This window comes from Lithohypha guttulata (assembly GCF_036872675.1).
Source record: "Lithohypha guttulata strain CCFEE 5908 chromosome Unknown scaffold_9, whole genome shotgun sequence".
Taxonomy (NCBI): Eukaryota; Fungi; Ascomycota; class Eurotiomycetes; order Chaetothyriales; family Trichomeriaceae; genus Lithohypha; species Lithohypha guttulata.
This window is the reverse complement of record NW_027042758.1, coordinates 63242-81161: the sequence shown is the minus strand read 5'-3', so window position 1 is coordinate 81161 and position 17920 is coordinate 63242. Positions and strand designations below refer to the sequence as shown.

General features: G+C 49.7%; 5 protein-coding genes across 5 annotated transcripts; 1 reads left to right on the top strand and 4 right to left on the bottom strand.

Annotated features, from left to right (window-relative positions):
- Nucleotides 1–93: 93 nt before the first annotated feature.
- On the bottom strand, nucleotides 94–1353 carry LTR64_008377 (uncharacterized protein; the record flags this gene model as incomplete). The annotated part of the gene is made up of 3 exons (XM_064902691.1): nucleotides 94–635; nucleotides 699–1241; nucleotides 1323–1353. 3 exons carry the CDS (start codon nucleotides 1351–1353, stop codon nucleotides 94–96), a joined length of 1116 nt encoding a protein of 371 aa, XP_064750830.1.
- Nucleotides 1354–1866: 513 nt separating this feature from the next.
- Nucleotides 1867–3800, bottom strand: ECM14 (putative metallocarboxypeptidase ecm14; the record flags this gene model as incomplete). The annotated part of the gene is made up of 2 exons (XM_064902690.1): nucleotides 1867–3541; nucleotides 3778–3800. 2 exons carry the CDS (start codon nucleotides 3798–3800, stop codon nucleotides 1867–1869), a joined length of 1698 nt encoding a protein of 565 aa, XP_064750829.1.
- A 900-nt stretch (nucleotides 3801–4700) lies between these two features.
- On the top strand, nucleotides 4701–5297 carry LTR64_008375 (uncharacterized protein; the record flags this gene model as incomplete). The annotated part of the gene is made up of 1 exon (XM_064902689.1): nucleotides 4701–5297. One exon carries the CDS (start codon nucleotides 4701–4703, stop codon nucleotides 5295–5297), a length of 597 nt encoding a protein of 198 aa, XP_064750828.1.
- A 7577-nt stretch (nucleotides 5298–12874) lies between these two features.
- Nucleotides 12875–14860, bottom strand: LTR64_008373 (uncharacterized protein; the record flags this gene model as incomplete). The annotated part of the gene is made up of 4 exons (XM_064902688.1): nucleotides 12875–13639; nucleotides 13720–14291; nucleotides 14347–14641; nucleotides 14702–14860. The coding sequence occupies 4 exons, from the start codon at nucleotides 14858–14860 to the stop codon at nucleotides 12875–12877; spliced, it is 1791 nt and encodes a 596-aa protein (XP_064750827.1).
- A 1327-nt stretch (nucleotides 14861–16187) lies between these two features.
- On the bottom strand, nucleotides 16188–17515 carry LTR64_008372 (uncharacterized protein; the record flags this gene model as incomplete). Its single annotated transcript, XM_064902687.1, has 2 exons — nucleotides 16188–17147; nucleotides 17192–17515. 2 exons carry the CDS (start codon nucleotides 17513–17515, stop codon nucleotides 16188–16190), a joined length of 1284 nt encoding a protein of 427 aa, XP_064750826.1.
- Nucleotides 17516–17920: the final 405 nt, after the last annotated feature.

Here is a 17920-nt window from a genome sequence, read left to right as displayed (position 1 = left end):
TGTATGGGCGGCTTGAGTCCCATCTTATGGCTCGCCTGCTTGCGGTTTAGAAGATGAAAGACGTATGACTGTATTCATGAACTACCGGAAGAATTACTCCTCTTGGTCATGACCCTCGCCCTCACTCTCACTGCTATTTGCCTTGTCTCCATCAGCATCCAGAAGCAGAGAATCGTACTTTTTCTTCGATGGTCCCTTCTTGAGAACCTGGCGCTTCAGCGACTGCTTTATTTCTTCGTTTCGCTTTCTTCTCAGTTGCTTTCGTTCTTCTGTTGTTAAAGGCTTGGTATCTATCTTTATATCAAATTTTGCAGCTTCTGAAGTCTGCACCTTCAGTCTCACAATTCCTCTAGGTCGATGTGAATTGACTACCTCCTCAGACGCATTGTCCCTTGCAATAGCAGGAAGCTGAACAGACTGCTGTTGCTGACTCTCCACGGGTGAGTCGTCTCTGATCTGTCTTCGTGGACCTCGAAGAGTGGTACGCCGAGGCTCTGACACTGGACGATTGAGGTAGGGGTTCTGCCTGTTAAGAGGAGGTGGAGCTGGCGAGGGGCTGACATGCACACTGACGCCCACGCTAGCGGCTTGGGATCGCTTGTTAGATCGTCTTGCCTTCTTGCTTGGTTGCTCCTCTGTTCCCAGGACGTTAGTAACAGGCACACACTGAAGTCGACCAAGTCTTCAACATCACTTACCAGTACTTGAATCTTGACTATCGGCTTCACTAGCGGCAGCAGGGGCAGCGACAGAAAACTCGCGCTTCCGCTTCCTATCCTCTCTCTCCTTCGCCTTTCGCTCTTCCTCATTAGCCTTACTTTTCTCGTCCTGATGTGCTTTCTCCTGCTCCTTCTTCTTCCTGTCCGCGACCTTTTCTGCCCTCTCAACAGTAGCAACAGCCCGTTCTCGCGACAATCGTACTGCAGTGGCGAGACTCTGCTCCTGCTCGTGCTGTCTTCGCTGAGCTCGGAGGTTGGATCGCAGAGCGACAGCGGGAACAGAAGCACAACGAGGCTGTAGCGCAGGGTCGGAAAGAGGATAATTTGGAGCAGGAGGCGGTGGCTGTCTGGCTATGAACTTGTTGAAGTAGTCAAGGCCATGAACGCCTTCGTATGGACGGATAGGAGGAAGACCCAGCTCGGCAAACCATGAGTGGTAGATATCGCCTGGATTGAGCTTCGGACCTGAAGATGGACGAGCACCATTATCGTCATTACCGTTGTTGGCAGGAGCTTTATAGTCTGGAGAGGAGTCTGACCCAAGTGTTAGTTATTGGCCTTCGTTGAGGGGTGTTCCATTTGTTGCTGGTCTTATCAACTCACCACTTGAGGATCTCGAAGACGATGAAGGCATTTTCAGACTAAGCTTCCAGGTATATTCGAGTAATAGGTGACGGAGTAGACAATCTTGCAAGAGTCCAACTTGAGTCTGACCTGGTAGGAATATATAAAAGAAGTTGATAGCAATTGTGTTCAGGAAAGTGTTTAGACAAGTCGCAAATCTTTCTGAAATTGTTTGTGCGAGGACAATTGTGCGCGCGAGTTGGGTAAACAACAAGTAGCTTATAGCTAGTTGCTCATGTGGCCGGAGTGTTTCCATGACGAATGTGTTTACAGAGTGGAAGTGCTGTGAGGGGGAAGAAAATGGTATGTTCCTCCAGTGGCAGTTACGGATATACAGCAGCCACAGCCTGCGTTTGCGAAGAAGCAAAGGCTGGCGTCCACTGATCGTGGCACCAAGAAAGAAATAGCGCTCTGGATCGAACTTTGGCATCGTCTTTGTCCTACCTGTACAAATCACGTCGGTTCGGTGCGAACGTTGTTCGTCAAAGTAGAAGAAACGCCAGTATGTTTGACGTGAGACATCCTATCTCTTTCGCCTGAACCAAGACCCTCCTTCGTCTTCGTCAGCGTCGTCATTTGTCTCTTGTATAACGTCAAACCCATTGATAGTGACCTCCTCCTTGCCCCAAATCTCATCATCAGACAGATTAGCGTAGCCCTCAATGCCCCTATTTCCGAGCAACCATTTGCCAAGACCCAATAAGGCGCTAAAAGTCTCGACTCCAGTCGGTAAAATGTTTTCCTTAGGCAGCAAGAAGCCATAACTGCCTGTATCTCTCAGTTTGACCTGAAACGCATACTTGACCTGCAGGTCATGGTAGAAGAAGTCGAGAGCACTACCACCCGACTCTACTATCCTCGTGCGTACCATGCCTGTATCTTTAGTCGAAGTCGCAGTATTAAGCATCGAGCCTTCACAGGCACTTTCGACGCCATAATGATGACCGTTGGTGGTTCTAAAAGCCTTTGCGAGACCCACTGCAAGTTCTTCTAGGTCCTCCAAATTGCTCGGTCTTCGATAGCAGGTATAGCTATATGGGTAGAGGATCTCCTGCGAGTAACTGTGCAGGTCGATGAAAGCGGTGAATTTTCTGCTGCTACTTTCGTTCTTCGCCCAATCGTACAAACGTTGAGCTTCTACAGCTTGCAGTGGATGCTCGCCAGCATAAGCCTCTGAGCATGGATTGTCAGTTTGATTGTCACCATTCCAGCCGAAAGGAAAAGCTCGATCAAAGTCAATACCTCTACAGAATGGCAGAGCTGTTTCTTGTCTGTTCTTGCGCCATAGCCGATCAGTGGTCCAGGTATATTCATAGCCGTCGGGGTTGAGGACTGGCATGAAGACGAAGTCGTAATGTGTCAACAGCTTGTAGACTGTGTCCTTCTGCTTGTGGTCGTAGTTGTGCAGTAGACTTCGTAGAAGAAAAGCCGCGGTTGATACTGAAATCCACTCTCTTGCGTGTCCTCCTGCGACAATGACGACGGTATGTCTTGGATCGTCCTTATGAGGATCATCGTCCGGGAGCGGTATGCCAATCCTCAAAGCTGGAATATCTCGACCTTCATATGTAGTCCCTATCGACGATAGCTCCGTTGTGTCTGGAAACATGGATGCTAGCTGCCGCAGCCAAGGGTAGAGGACGGATAGAGGCTGATAATTCTCGAAGAATAGGTCATGCGGCCTGTCGAGGCTCGTTCGATGTCGCCAGCTATCGGTCGCCTGAGCTGTAGGAAACGTATGATACACAGCCTGCGAAAGCTGAGTGATGACCGGCGTATGCGACTGTTGCATAGAAGCAGGCAGGAGAGTTAAGAAGGAGGGCAGCACCTTCTGCGATATTCTGACGTCTGCCCAATCGTCCGAAGCCTCCCATAAATCCAGATACAGACCCTCCACGGCTTCTGCAAATGCGGAAGCTTCATTTTGAGTCCTGAGCCTGAAGCGCAGGACTACATCATCGCCGTACTTGCTCAACACTTTGCTGGGAGAGGCAGACTGAGGCTTCGAAGCCCGGGATGACGCCTTCTTATAATGTGGCCATATCTTCTCAATTATTTCAGCGCATAGCTTGGTTAAGAATGAGGGTCTCGAAGGTATTGGTACAGGATCTTGAGTGCGCAGACTCTGCTCGTAAAGCTGAGAAACAGATGTGGGTGTTGAAAAAGACGCAGTGACAAAGAACAGACAAAGGAATAGGCTGCGAGTGATAGAAAACTTCATTATGTACACATATACATCATTCGATCGTTGATCTGGTAGAGGTTGGAAGGCATAAGCCAACACGTCCAAGGAACGAAGAGATGAGAAGTGGTTCCAAGCAAGAAATGATGCTGCCTGAGAACTTGAAATTTGGAGGCTGTGGCACACCTCGGCCGTTCCTGCAGATCGCAGTCTCTAGGCGCTAAGCGGGGCGCACAGCCACTATAGGCTTACTGGTCAGCGGCTCTTTCGGGCATGAGAGCACACGACAGGATCTGCATCTGCTCGAGCTGTTATCCTCATACTCCTGTAGTAATCACTTGCTGACACAACCATGGATTATGAGCAGACGTACGGCAATTTTGTCGATCAGATGACTCGAACATGGAGATATGTTTCCATTGCAACAAAGGACGACTACCTTTCGTTGCTTGAGTAATACCTTCAACGTCAAAAAGCCGGATTTCAAGAGTATGCACGTCCATCTATGTTGATGTCTTCGCAGGGCAACGATCACTAGCCCTCTTCAGCCATTCAGTACTCTGCTAATTCGCCTTGTCCTGTAGCAACTCCATACTAACTTCGACTAATTCAGGTAGACAGCGTGGTCAGATTGTTGCACAATCCTCTCTCTGAGACGCCCGAAGTATCTCTGTACCACGATATGCTGTTCCAAGGTCCGGTATAACGTGTGATTCGGCAGTCAACGTTTGTGCTTGCTCCACGATCTGCATCTGCAATGCGAGTCGACAGCGCTGCGCCAGTCCCGACATGGAGTAATTTTATGTGCTGTTTGCATCAACCGTGGTAGTTGTGATTTTGTTAGTAGGTGTACTGCTGCATCGAAGCTGATCATTGCTTGTTTCCAAGTCGGTGAGGACGTGGTAGGATGTGAGGTTTTGAGAAGGAACGATCCACTTGTGCCTAAACAGCCAATAGGAATCTTATCACGATTTTCTTCTAGGCTCTTCATGATGTGAGAAGATTTCCAGTTGATATACTCTGTGATTGAGATACTTCGCCAGATCCTGCATTGACGAGATCAGTTCGGCCATTGAATACTCCAGCAACCAAGCAAATTTTGGGTGGGAAGGAGAGTGCATGCAGAACCCTCGAAACGTGATAGCTCGTGCAAGCAAAATCCGGGCTGAATAAACATGACACTACTCCACATGGAACAAGACGCAGAGCAAATAACACCTGACCAACCTCAACAACGACTTCGAGAAGCCAAGTTTACGAACGAGATTGGAGTGCCTCGCATCGGCGTAGGCGTCTTCGTTCTCAATTCACACAATGAGTTCATATTCGGCAGGCGCAAAGGTTCTCACGGCAACGGCACATGGGCTCTTCCCGGAGGCCACCTCGAGCTCCACGAAAGTTTCGAAGACTGTGCCCGGCGGGAAGCAATGGAGGAAATAGGCATGGAGATTGAGGATGTACAGTTCCTCACAGCAACGAATAGTCCTTGGATAGATGGTTCGAAGCACTATGTCACGATTTTCGTGGTGAGTCGACCGAAGGTTGAGGGCAGTCAGCCGACGTTGTTGGAGCCGGAGAAGTGTTACGGGTGGCAGTGGATGAGATGGGAGGAGCTGTTTGAATGGCATAAGAAGGGCAAGGAAGTGCCGGGGAGTGACGATGAGCAAGGACAAGGAAGAGAAAGAGAATTGTTTGAACCGATGACGGCGTTAATCGAGCAGCGTACTGGCGTGAGACCCGTGCTGCAAAGATCCCTAAACTCCCTTGGCTGATGCTATATGCCATGCTATATGCTCCCATCTTCGTGACTCCGTTATGCCCGCTAATTTGATCAAATACTATTTCTGTCGCCCTATGTTAAAACCTCGTTTCCTACCAAATGACTAGATATGCTGGCACACGACGGAGGCGGGACAGTTTGTCCTCGACAACCTGACTTCATTGTAACAATGCGTCATCGTGGCCGCTGAAACGGGTTGGCAGGACCACTTGGTGCACCGAATGGCTCTATCGCTGTTGGTCTATATCCGCCTGGTTGTAGGTGCTGAGATGAAGTGAAGTTAGGCTTAAGGTCCTCGGCCATCCGTGGTGTCGAAAGAAGTGTCGAAGTGTAAGGCACAGCGCTTGCACTGTAGTTACTTGCGGGCGACGTGCTCGTCTTGCTTAGAACGCTAGGACTTCTATCGGGATCGCGCGCTTTTCGCGTAACGCGCAAGAGTTCAGCTACTGGATCACCAGATCGTTTCTGCCCGCTTTGTAGAGTGTCTCTACTCCTTTGCTGGAGATATTCTCGTGCAGATGGTGAATTTGGGAAGGACGATGGATTGGGAAGTCTTGGCGGCTCGAGTTGTTCTGCCTCATAGAACGCTCTTTGGTATGCGGCCTCACCTTTCGGATCATCGTCGGGATCAGATTTGATGGTGGCGACGTCAGGGCGGAAGCCTCTTTCTAACCAAAATTGTCGAACGTCTCGAAGTGGTTCTGCGCGTCGTGTTCTCGACCTCGACATGTCGCAATGAGAGGAAGTATCCAAGACCTTCTAAAGTTTCGTGGATATGACTACTCGTGCGTTGTGAACTCGCTGACCAGAAGTAGCAAGATCTTCACTGTTGGGCTGCTGGTGCTTTCATTATAGCCAGACCATAAACTCAAAACACAATGCGATGAACGAGATCCTACTCGAGTAATATATTGGGCCCCATACATTCACAGTACCGAGCTCCTGGGACCAGTGATAGGCGCCCAAGGACATTTGTGACCCAGTGCAGTGGGTCGTGGCAATAATGGTGGGCTGCTCAGGTCGAGCAAGATTGAGGGGAGGAGAGGAAGCGCTGGCAATAATTCGTCTAAAAGAGCTCCAGGCGCCGCCAGCTTGCGCAACACTCGAACGGGAAGCTGCATACGGGCCCGAACGGATAGTTCTCTAGGCAGTCACTAGTCCGGAAGAGCTGAAGCTCTGTCAGTCATCCTAGCTTGGCAATTTTCTCACGTTTGCTCCTGCGCAATATAGTGATGGGGATGTTGCACAGCATGAACTATTACGAATGAAGCCTGTCAAACTGTATAGAAACCCATTGATCTACCACAGACTCCTGATGCCCCGGGATGGTAGCACGACTGAAATCGTCGTAGCACGAGATCTACGATCATAGCTGTCAAGGATTCAGATCTTGTGTTTCATCCGTGCATGGGCACCTTGTTCTTCAGCGGTTGCTTGTTTTGGATTGGGTTTGTCTGCTTCGTATTGCACGTCGGACGAGGAATCAATTCGCGTGCGGATTTTGTATGCCGCAACCACCAAAAAGTGAGACGCAATGTTCTCAAATACTGAAACATCCATCTAGAGAGCCCAAATTGCGACAGTAAAGTAAATCACCAGTTTATGATGCAGTCCCAGCTCATAAGGCGTAAAATGCCAGGGAATCCACGCAAGGAAGTCAGACACATCGAAGTCTTTGTTGAACAGTCACTGCAGTTGTACGACTGTATTGAGTCTACACTTATCGAGCAGTGGTCATTGTGCAACTTCAGCAGATTTCGCAACAACACTCCACACGAGTAGTACCCAGTGGCCCTTCAGGGCTCTTGACCGGCTCCATACTGAGTGGATGGACTAGATCTCATTTTGCTCGTGGCAATCCACTTGAGTAACTTCTTATGGACAATGATCAAGCTGCCTGACGACGGCCTAATAGGACTGGAGGTGTCTGCTTTCGTTTGATACGGTTGAGACAGTAAAGGGTCACTGGCATTCAGGGCCATCGACAGCGACGATTCATGAGTATATATATTGTGCCACCAAAATCAGCTGCTCACTTGTCTCGCCCGTCATCAAGAAGTAACAAAGGCCCGGGCTGATAGGCGTCGGGTCGACGAATCAGCGACAGACTATTGCTCGAGTCGTTAGCAGCACAGGCCAAGTCAGGCAATGCCGGTTAAAGGCTCCAAGCCTGAATAAGTGCTCGACTCTTGGATCTTGCATCGGCAATTTTGAGATTAATTTTGCCCCTCATTCGCCGCCGTTATTCAGTCAAGAATGACTGACCGACCAACCACAACGCTTCTTTCCTTATCAGTATGCTTGTCGGTTCCTGCTCAAAGCGCTCGATCGCCGCACATGCTCTTCCACCTTTCACGCTGCTCCCCCAAAGGTCGCATGCTCAACTGCCACTGACGAGATCATTGCGCTTGCCATTGGTCGAACGGTCGGTGAGAGTTTCTCCGGCACAGTCTCTCGAAGTCGCTGTGAGCGGGTCGAATGAAGATGCTTGTTCGCTACAGCAAAACTGCGCTATAAGCATCAGTCTTCTTGCTGTCGCTCTTATCTTTGAGCTGTCGCATGTGCACCTTCCTCACCCACCACTTCATGACCATCTTCCCCGTATACTCGTTTCTTTCCCCACGTTTCACAACGTTCTGCATCCTTTATTAGCTGAAATACCAAAGACGCAATCGGTTTCTAGAACAACCCGATACAACGGTGCCGAATAGCAAGATCCGGAGACGATCGTGACACAAACATCTTGTTCGACGAATTGCGGCTTATTACGGTTTACTGTTGGCCTGCTCAGCCTGAACACTTGTTCGGTCGTTAGTACTACCGTTACTAGCCGTCCTTTCCAATACGAGTGGCACAGACATAGCCAGTACCTCGATCTCTTTGCCGTCAGCACCTTTTGGCGGCCTCTACTGTTTCGTCGTATGATTCATCCTACCCAAGCATGGCAACAACAACGTCGCATACGTATGCGATCCCACAACATAGCAACCAGCTGCATTTCCACAACAATCATGGTCAGCCATCTCCTGCAAGTTCTGGCTCGCCTGCATCACCTAGAGTTGGCGATATGCTACACCAGCAGCACTATAATCCAAACCCTGCGAAACAGCTCAGACCTCTGAAATCACCACTCTACGTTCCAGCAGTGCTCAGACCGACTGAACACTTCCCGGTCTTAGCACCTATGACACCACCGAAGAGTACTAGGGGTTTGCTCGAGGATTTGGAAGAACAGAACAAGGCGCAATTACAGCAATCAGACTTGGACGTATATTTGTCACAGATGCATGCAGACGATGAAGAACTGGGCGAAGTGACCGGGCCACCAAAGCAAGATCATTGGAAACCAGATGACGCGTCTACGAGCTGTGATTCACCACAATGTCGAAGTAATTTCAACCTGTTTGTACGGAGACACCATTGCCGACACTGCGGACATATCTTTTGCTCTTCCCACTCCAACCAAATCATATTCCTTGATCAAGAGGCTCAATTTCACCCAGATGGCTATGAATCGCGAGCTTGTGGGACCTGTCACAGACAGTATCAGCGATGGGACACAGCTCGCAGCATGGTCCGCAAGGACAGCAACGGCAGTGGGAGCGAGGATTCGAAGAGCTACAAATCCGTGCCTACACTGCCACAAGCATCAGGTCACCGTCGCATGCAGTCATCGGCCATTGCAACAAAAGGCGGGCAGCAACAGCAGCAACATGCTTCAATGGCCAACAGTGTACCCAAAGACTGGGCCTGGAGTACCTTCTGAACGGTATCTGGCCATCGTTCTCAACAGCTTGGGCAAATCACTTCGCCCGTATCTTCACGAACAAGAGGATCCGCTGCGTGTCTCGACCAGACTTTCGACTACGAAGTAGTGCACAATCAAACAAGGATATGGCCATGGCCTGGCCAGGCCAAACCTGATTCGTCCACCGGTTAGTGTCGGCACGCCTACCAGATATGGCGTCAAATCCTCAACATGAATCTACGCCGATTTACACGTCGCTCATCCGCAAATCCAGGCAGCGACAACCTCTGCTTTCAGCTCGATGTTCAACTCGACAAAGTCAAAGTATTCAAGACAAAACAACCGACCATCTCGATATGCGAAAGCTCGCTTGAGTGCTGATCTCTTTCTTGAGAATACGAAAGTTGACGTAGCTCCGCACTCAACAAGCTAACGGCGAATCCACTGATCGTAGTCTCCAGTCAACGAACCACTCATGCATGATTAACGCCAGAGTCTCGGACTCCGCCGCAATCTGCGACGGGTGCAACGCTCGGCATTGTCGCCATCTATTGCCCGTTGTCCCTCTGGCCGAACGAAGACCGATCATTGAGACGGCAATACGACGGTACTCATTGATGACACCTAGTTTGAGACCCAACTCAATAGTCCACGCTTGAATGGATACACTGGACCCCTGATACAAATCTAGATGCAGAGCGGTCGACGCATACCGCGATATCGATTGGCCTCGATACGCTGCGAATTCAACCGACGAGTTATGGCATATTCCTTTTTGTTTTGGAAGCTGTCTTTTATGTTTACCAGCGAGGTGTTGTGGGTGTCTTTTTGCAGTTATGGTACGAGATGGGAAATAGTAAGAGAAAGAATCGAATCTAAGAAGCTGGTCAGCTGGTACGCCCACCCCCAAACGACACTGTTGCACAACAGTACATCGTTGTGCAACACTTTCGCTTCATGGTCGTGGCTGATATAGCAGGATTTAATGTTTGTGGGTTGGCTGTTTTCGGATGCAAATGCGAATAGACATGGAACACAGGAGGCAGAATCTGGTTTTATACCCATTAGATTGTTTACGAGAATAGATGCTTACGATCAAATATACATACCATAGATGCTGAAGGGATCAGTGGTTTCCACCCATCCAGTTATGGCGCTCAACACATATCGCTTCGCACTCCCTCAGCCATTTCATCCGCAGCAGGTCTTAGCCTTGCAGAGTCGTCTTAACAACGACTCTTTTTAACCTCCGGCTTTACTGCCGGCTCGCACCCAGTGGCGGAGTTCATACGTGTGCGCCACGCCCGATATTTGTAGTAGGACTTGAACAGGACAAAGTACGAGACCAGGTTCGCTTGACTTTCCCTTGGGTTGTTCTTGGTTAGCGCCTGAAGCTTCTGCGGCACGTGTGCGGGTTTTGGGAGGTCACTGCGAAGACCTGCCAGAACCTCCGAAAGCCCACGGAAATCTCCTTTAACCTTCGATAACCCTGTCCAAGTCAGCACATCTTACGTCTTCACCACCGCGACCGCAATTTATCGCAACTAGCCTCAACTTGTTCAGTGGGAGGGTTTCCAATCCATGGGCGTGGTACTGGCTGCTATCGTTCGTGCGATGCCTGTCGTGCACACATGGAAGGACGGGTGAATCTCCACTTATTCGAGACTTGGTCAATAACACGATCTCGAATCACCCCACACGTCCAATCAATGAATTCGAGACGAAAGCAGCTTGGTTTTCTTCCTGAGTATATAGCTTGAAGGTGTGCAGGCCCAAGGCGCGACAAATTTCTTTGTTGCGTGGCCTATTCAGGTTCAGAAACAGCGAAAGAGTTGGAAGACACTTTCACAGTCAAATTCTCAGTAACAATGGCACCGCATTGTACTGACTTTGCGGCCAGCACTTGCGCCCTAGCATAGATACAGGTCGGGTCGTACGAGAGTCTGAGTGCCTGCTATTCACAGCCAGATGCGATGATGTCGCTTGTGTCGAGATGGACAACGAATGGAACAGGATCAAAGTGCCTGGGTATTCATATTTCACTCAACTTCGTGTTCTGAAAACTTGTGAATTAGCCATTTGTTCAGTTCTCTTCGAAAATCTTGCCATCGAGTCGAGACTACCACTTTTGCCTTTATCACGGCATACACCTGAATCTAAAACAGACCTCAATCCACAACCATGCAACTCACTACCTTCCTTAGCATCCTCCCTCTTCTGGCCGCCTTCACTGCAACAGCCATCGAACTCTCTCCATCTGATGTCGAGGCCCGTGAAGCTCACCTCGCTGCCCGTGGCTGCGCATTCGACGCCTGCAGCTACGCCAGATGTGACCCCAAGCGCAAAAACCCCGAGGTCGGCATCTTCCCGTTGATCGCCAAAGGTGCCACTACTAACCTGACCGTCGATGATTGCAATGGTAGTAGATGCATGTGTTCGACGGGTGCGCACCCCGGAGAAGCTAGTATCGCTTGCTATGTGCCTGGTTTGGATGGGGATCAGAATACAATGTTTGCGGATGGGTGTGCAATGATAAGTGCGGATTGGGATGGTACCGGTGGGAATTGCGTTTGTGCTGGTGGTGTTTAAGTTAGGGTAGAGAGGTGGATCCAGCAGCTTCAGAGCCCCCAGCCAATGGTGGTGCTGTAGTGTGGGAACGGTGACCGAGGAGCTCGGGAAGGACGGACATTGTGAGTGGAAGAGAGGTGAGGCTCCAGGGCATGGATGTTGCTCATCAATCGGTTTCCCGAGAAAACTATGAAAATCACAATTGTTCGAGTCGCTGATCTCCTGAACCAAAGCTAGCATCGCCGGTTTATTACTGCTAATCATCTCATCCATCAGTGCTATAGGAGCTGCGTCGCATGAATAAGCTAATTGAGCAGCACTGAGACTTACTAGCCATTGATCGAACAGATCGTACCCAGTTCCATCGCCAACTTTGGCTCTGGACGAAAGACTTGACCCTAAATCTCACTGTGAGCTCTTCCTTACCTGAACAACTCGGTTAACTGACCACCTCGTTGGGGAGCAAGGTCAACTGGAACATAAATTGGGCAAGTATGGTATGGAGTTGGGCCCTGACCATGAAGAAGAGGCGACACTCGCAAAGAGAACCCAAATTGGAGACGTGATGTGTGACCAGAAACAGAAGAGCTGAGTACCACGATACAGGTTTGATGACACGACATTTCTGTAGCTGAAGAAGTGAAAGTGATGGTAGAAGACGCGGAAGAGGAGACGGGCGACACGATGACGTTATCATCAGCAGGTAGAAAAAAGTCTTAGGTAGCCTTGTGTGATCAGACGACCTCTAGTCCTAGCCAGTAGATGGCGTAATCTCCACAAGTGATGCGAGTGTCCCCCTTGGCTATGTGTTCAGTGATTTGCCTATGGTTGGTTGGTAGGCTCAGGATTGAGCTGCTGTATCATCGTGCACAGCTGCGGATGTCAAGGCTGAACATGCGAAGGCTTCGCAATGAAGCTGATAGCAGAGGTCTTGATGATGGAGTATCTTGCTTCTTCATAAGACGTGTGACAGTATTTGTTAGCTAGACAACAGTAGAGTGGCAAGTAAGAATGAATGTGCAGGAGAGTAGAAGAATTGGACTATTCAGCGAAAGCCTTGAATGTAGAAATGTCTGTTTGGACGTCTTTGCTATTTATCCTTTCCACATAAAGGTTCGCAGTGAGCCGACATGTAGAGCAGTGGTGATCGTCTGTGGATCATCTCTTGAGTTGAGTCAGTGGCTGCAGACTCTGACTGCTTTCGTAACCTCTCTTGATAGTGTCGCAGTGACAGCAAAATTCGCGTATCCACTCTAATGGATGATGACTGCAACGTGGTCATCCATATATTTGTTGATGTTGCCGAGAAATGCACTGGCTATGATACTGATCACACCAAACGCGATACTGACATAGTACACGTACTTGTAGCTTTCAGCATACGCGACCTGACCGGCTTGAACAACCATTGCATAGGCTGTCTCGTTCCCAGCAATACCAGGAATGGTGTTGAGTAAAGGTAACAAGCTGGCAGCTGTGTACTCGATCGCGTGGGTGATATGCGTAGTGTTTGTAATGCCCAATCGTAGAGCCATAGTCCCACCAATGTATTTTGTCGCGTTCGGGACAAACTTGTTGGCGAAGACGTTGTAATAAGTCGTATAACCTATACACCCGCCAATCACACGGATCGATAACGTCAGTGCTGTCACCGTGGCGATGATGTCGTCGGGACAAATGATCGTGGTAATGATGGACGCGGGGACCACAATCCCACCGATGCCCAAGCCAGCCACTACAAGAATCACCCACACCTGATTCAAGTTGTCACGGTCCGCGAAAGCAAGGGCACCACAACCAGCCGTCATTATCACAGAAGAGGCAACCAGAAGTTCTCGGTTGTAGCCTCGGAGAGCAGACAAGAGCCAAAGAACGATGCAGGCCCCTACCAAAATACTGAAACCGATCGGAATACCACGAATACCAACTCCTATGGGGTCGTGTCCGTACACATTGAATGCTTGAGTAGGCCAGAACCTGAAATTTTCATTAGTAAACGTATACTGGTTGTTGAAATCCTATATGTTGAACGTGGCAAGACTTACATGATCTAGAACTTGTTAGCAGATGCGGACTAGTCTGATGTGGTGAAACTTACGACAGAGAAGAAATTAGCGCCCGATATAGCTGTAATAAGCAGAGTGAGAGTCAAAATCCTCGCCTCCTTCTTCATACGTGATGGAAACATAGGAAACTTGGCGAACTTGATCTCCCAGATTGGGAAGAGAACAAAGAGGAGGATAGCACCGATGAAAAGCGGAGCCAGGACATGCGCGGAGGTCCATGGATATTGGTAACCACCCCATTGCAGGCCAGCCAGAAACAGGATCATGCCAGTGATGCTCAAGCCACCACCCACAAAGTCGATTTCGGAGATGACCTCTCTGCGGGACAGACCACGTGAGTTAGGTCGAGCTGGTGGGAAATAGAAAACTGCGACGCCGATAAATCCAATAGCCGCCCAAACACCGCAAAGAAGTGCACAGTATCGCCAGCCAGCATGATAGGCGATGAGTTGAGCCCAGAGTACCGAGGGACAGAATGGGATGATGGTAAAGACAAGGACCGCCACGTATTGACCACGCTTTCGTGTGGGCGCAAGCTCCGAAGTCGCAGCCAGAGCTGTAAGTTCGCAGATTCCAGCGCCAATGCCAGACAGCGTCATGCCAGCTTAAAGGATGTTAGCTTTGCTGGGCTACATCAGGTCGTAATTAAAGCGACTGACCTATAAACACGCCCATGCTCTTGGCAACACCACAGACAATCATGGCGATAACGAGCAGTCCTGAACCTATCAAGGATACCCAGCGTCGGCCAATCAAGTCGGAAACTGAACCAACGAATGGACAAATAGCGGCTAGTGCCAGTAGGTATGCTAGGACGAACCAGACCCAGCGATCAACACCACCGATATCTGCATATATATATGGTGGGACGGCACCGAGGATGTAAACTGGCACTTGCGAGCCAGTCCACAAAAATGCCATGGCGACCAAACTCAGCGCTCGGTTCACGGTCATCTAAAACTGAGTCAGCACAGCCGACGGAGGTGGGGGCTCGAGCGAGCTTGGTTCACGTACAGGAGGCTCGACATCGTGATCTTCGCCATCGCCGTAAGTCCTCAAGCCATCCTTTTCGTAGTAATTGGGATGACCTGGAACCTTCTCATTGGTATGGACCTGCTCGACGTGACTGAGGTCGTCTACCTTGCGTTCTGCTGAAGTCGATGAGGTGTCCATGGTAACTTTAGGAGATGGCAACACTGGCAATCGAGACAGGGATGAACGAGAAGAAAAGACCTTGGACACGTACAGTCCCAGCGGAGGAGATATAGCAGAAGGGAAGCGAGGCTCTGTATGTGGTGCTTCTTCACCGTCCGGATAATGTGGACAATCAATCCCTCCTTGCCAGATTCAGCCAGCACGCCGTGAGTGGATCACAGCTGAACCTCGGCACAAAAGCTTCCTCGAAAAGCTTCCTCGGAAAGCTTCAAGCTGCTTCGTGCGGCTCGCTGGCATATCAATCTTGCCAAACGATATTGGATTCGCGCAGAAGGCTGACTGTTCGATGGCCCGATGTCATGAGATACCAGGCCGAATCTTTATTCTAGGTTACTGTACAGCGCTGCATCAATATCATCAACCTCCTGCAAACAAGACGAAGGGACCGAATCTCAACTAGCGTGAGGGGCGCTGAGCAAGGACCACTAAGATATGCCACTAACCCACAGACATGGGGTAAAGTTCGTGGAGGAACAAGACGAAAGCGTGGTCCAGCCATGTGGCGTGCCCACTTCAGACGCCAAAGTTGTGCTTAGCTCAATCGTCTTCATCCACAGACGCACAATAATCAAGCTAAAGCTCGGTCGCTGTCTCGATCAGGAGTGTCCGGGGGTGGAAAGCTTCTCAATCAGTAGAGTCGTCATGTACTTGAGGTTTGACCCTCATTTCACAGACTCTTGATCTTGTGTGATTGTACGGTCTCGAAGAAGGTTCGCTTGGCTCTCGGTGAACTAGCACATACAGCATCAATGGACGATCAACAAATGGCACCTGCCAATGCTGCGAGAGTGCTTGTACATTAGCAGCGCTGGCGACGTAGAACACAGCTGCAGAGTTGATCGTGGCCGCGACCAGCATCTACTTGGGTAGACGAAGAGTTTTTCGAGACTGAAATCGCTGGCTTCAGCGATCTATAGTTCGTGCGTGCTATAGTGGAAACTACTTCCCGACAAGGATGTAGGTCACAACTTTAAATCAGAAAGCATTACCGTATACGGGTTTTGAGAAATGGACCAGTCTCATATCCATACCTCGATATGGGGAGCGCCCCACTCGGTGACAACCAAGACTGTCTTCCTAGGCAGGGTCTCACCGGGAATGACCATCAGATCCAGAGCTGGTGTTATTCCCCTCGCTAATCTCGAGTGCTTACAGCCTGAAACTTGGATTTGCCTCGGTAACCAAAAGCACCCCACGGAGCTGGATAATTTTTGAAGGCCTCCACCAGGGTTCTAGGCCCAATAGTACACGTGCCTCAGCCTAGCCAAAGACTGTCATGTCACTGTCATGTAGACAATTCTATCCTCGCGGCGATCATGGCTTCTGACACAAAGCCAGTGGCAAAAAGCCAAGCTTGCTTCTTGCCATCGTTCCCAGCAGGATCAATACCAACCAGTACAGCCGCGCTCGCACTTCGTAGCAGCTTTCCATCGTCTTGAAATATCACAGATTTCTCTTGTTTGCCTTCACTAGTCGTTCGAACATACCATACAACCGTCGGTATTGCACTGTCGTTCGTGGTGACAGCTTCCCCAAGTTGGTGGGCAAGGAGCAATCCTGCAAGGACATAACCGCTGGCATTCCTCCCAGGGGTTGCATACTGGTCGTCGTAGTAAGAAGGATTGTCGATCGAGCTGTCGAGCTGAATACGTGAGCGCAAGGTCAATTCTTTCGAGGCATCAGAAGCCGTATTTCTGCTCATGACGTATAATTCACCACCAGCTGCATCCACAAGTAACAGTTCATTGTCCTGGGTCGTGTGGCCCAAGCCATTTGGGTTGTGGGATTTGGTCAATCCGTGCGTGGCTGTAAGTGCAGGTGTAGCATCCGCCTTGTGGTTCGAGAAGTCAATGTGAACAACATCTGACCAAGCACCAGTGCTGTACTCGAGCAAGTCCTCGACTAGACGTAGTGGACCTTCACGATAGTAATGGTCGTTAGTAACGTAGAAAGACGTTGGACCAGTTGCATAGATGTCGTTGGGAGTTCGTATATGAGGATGTCTCACAGATCGAACCCAAACAGCCGTGTCTGAACCAATGGTGTGTGAAAACACCTCAATCTGCGAGCGTGCTTTGTGTTGAGAAGCGTCTTTGGTCCCTGCTGCGTTATACTCTGGATTCGGCAAGTGATTTACAGCATATATCGTGACCGTTCGACCGTCTTCGTTAGAGAAGATGTCTATGCCATGCGTGACTAGTGGTCCGTTGAAGCCTGAGAGCACGAGCTCCGTAGATGTGAATGTCTAAAAACTTAGTCGTGAAAACTTTGAAATTTGGTGCCACTCACAGCTGGATCAACCACGACAATCTTTCCTTGGCCGACATCGTTTCGTCCTGAGAAATGGGCTAAAGGAGGGAACCAGAGAGTCCTCGAGGATGCAGGGCCCTCACAGGCTGTGTAGAGCTTGTTAGATGCACGATGATAATGCACGTCCTCGCAATGGACTGTATTCGGGATTTTGATGGGAGTTCCTACTCCATGTATGTTGTCAATCTTGGTAGGTGATCTGGTCAGGCCAAGCACAGTTGCACGATGAGCTACTGGCTGCCAGAGATTGGCAATGAGAACAGCCAGAAATGCTAGAATCCCAATATAAGTGTTTTTGCTCATGGTGTTCAATTATCCAGGTCTTTCAGATGATTTAAAGACAATCTGCAACGTTGCTGTAGTCGGTGATGCAGATTATCTAATTAGCACGAAGACTTCTGAACGAACTGCTGTAAGGCTTTCAGCGTTCCATGTTTTCTAGCATACAGTCGATAGCTCTGAGCTCCTGACTTGTATCTCCATCTCTGGGCATTCTCGACGTGGGGATGCCGTAGGGAACTGATACCTCAGGCACATAAGGGATGCGACTTTACCGAGTACTGCCAATGGCGCGAGATGATTTGTTCCTAAAAATTGAGGCAGCTACCCTAAGTAGATATTGTCGGAATGCGAACCATCTTGCTGCCTGAGGCGATAAGCAGTGGCTGATCCCATTTGCTAAGCTGAATCCGAGCACGCGAGTTTGTT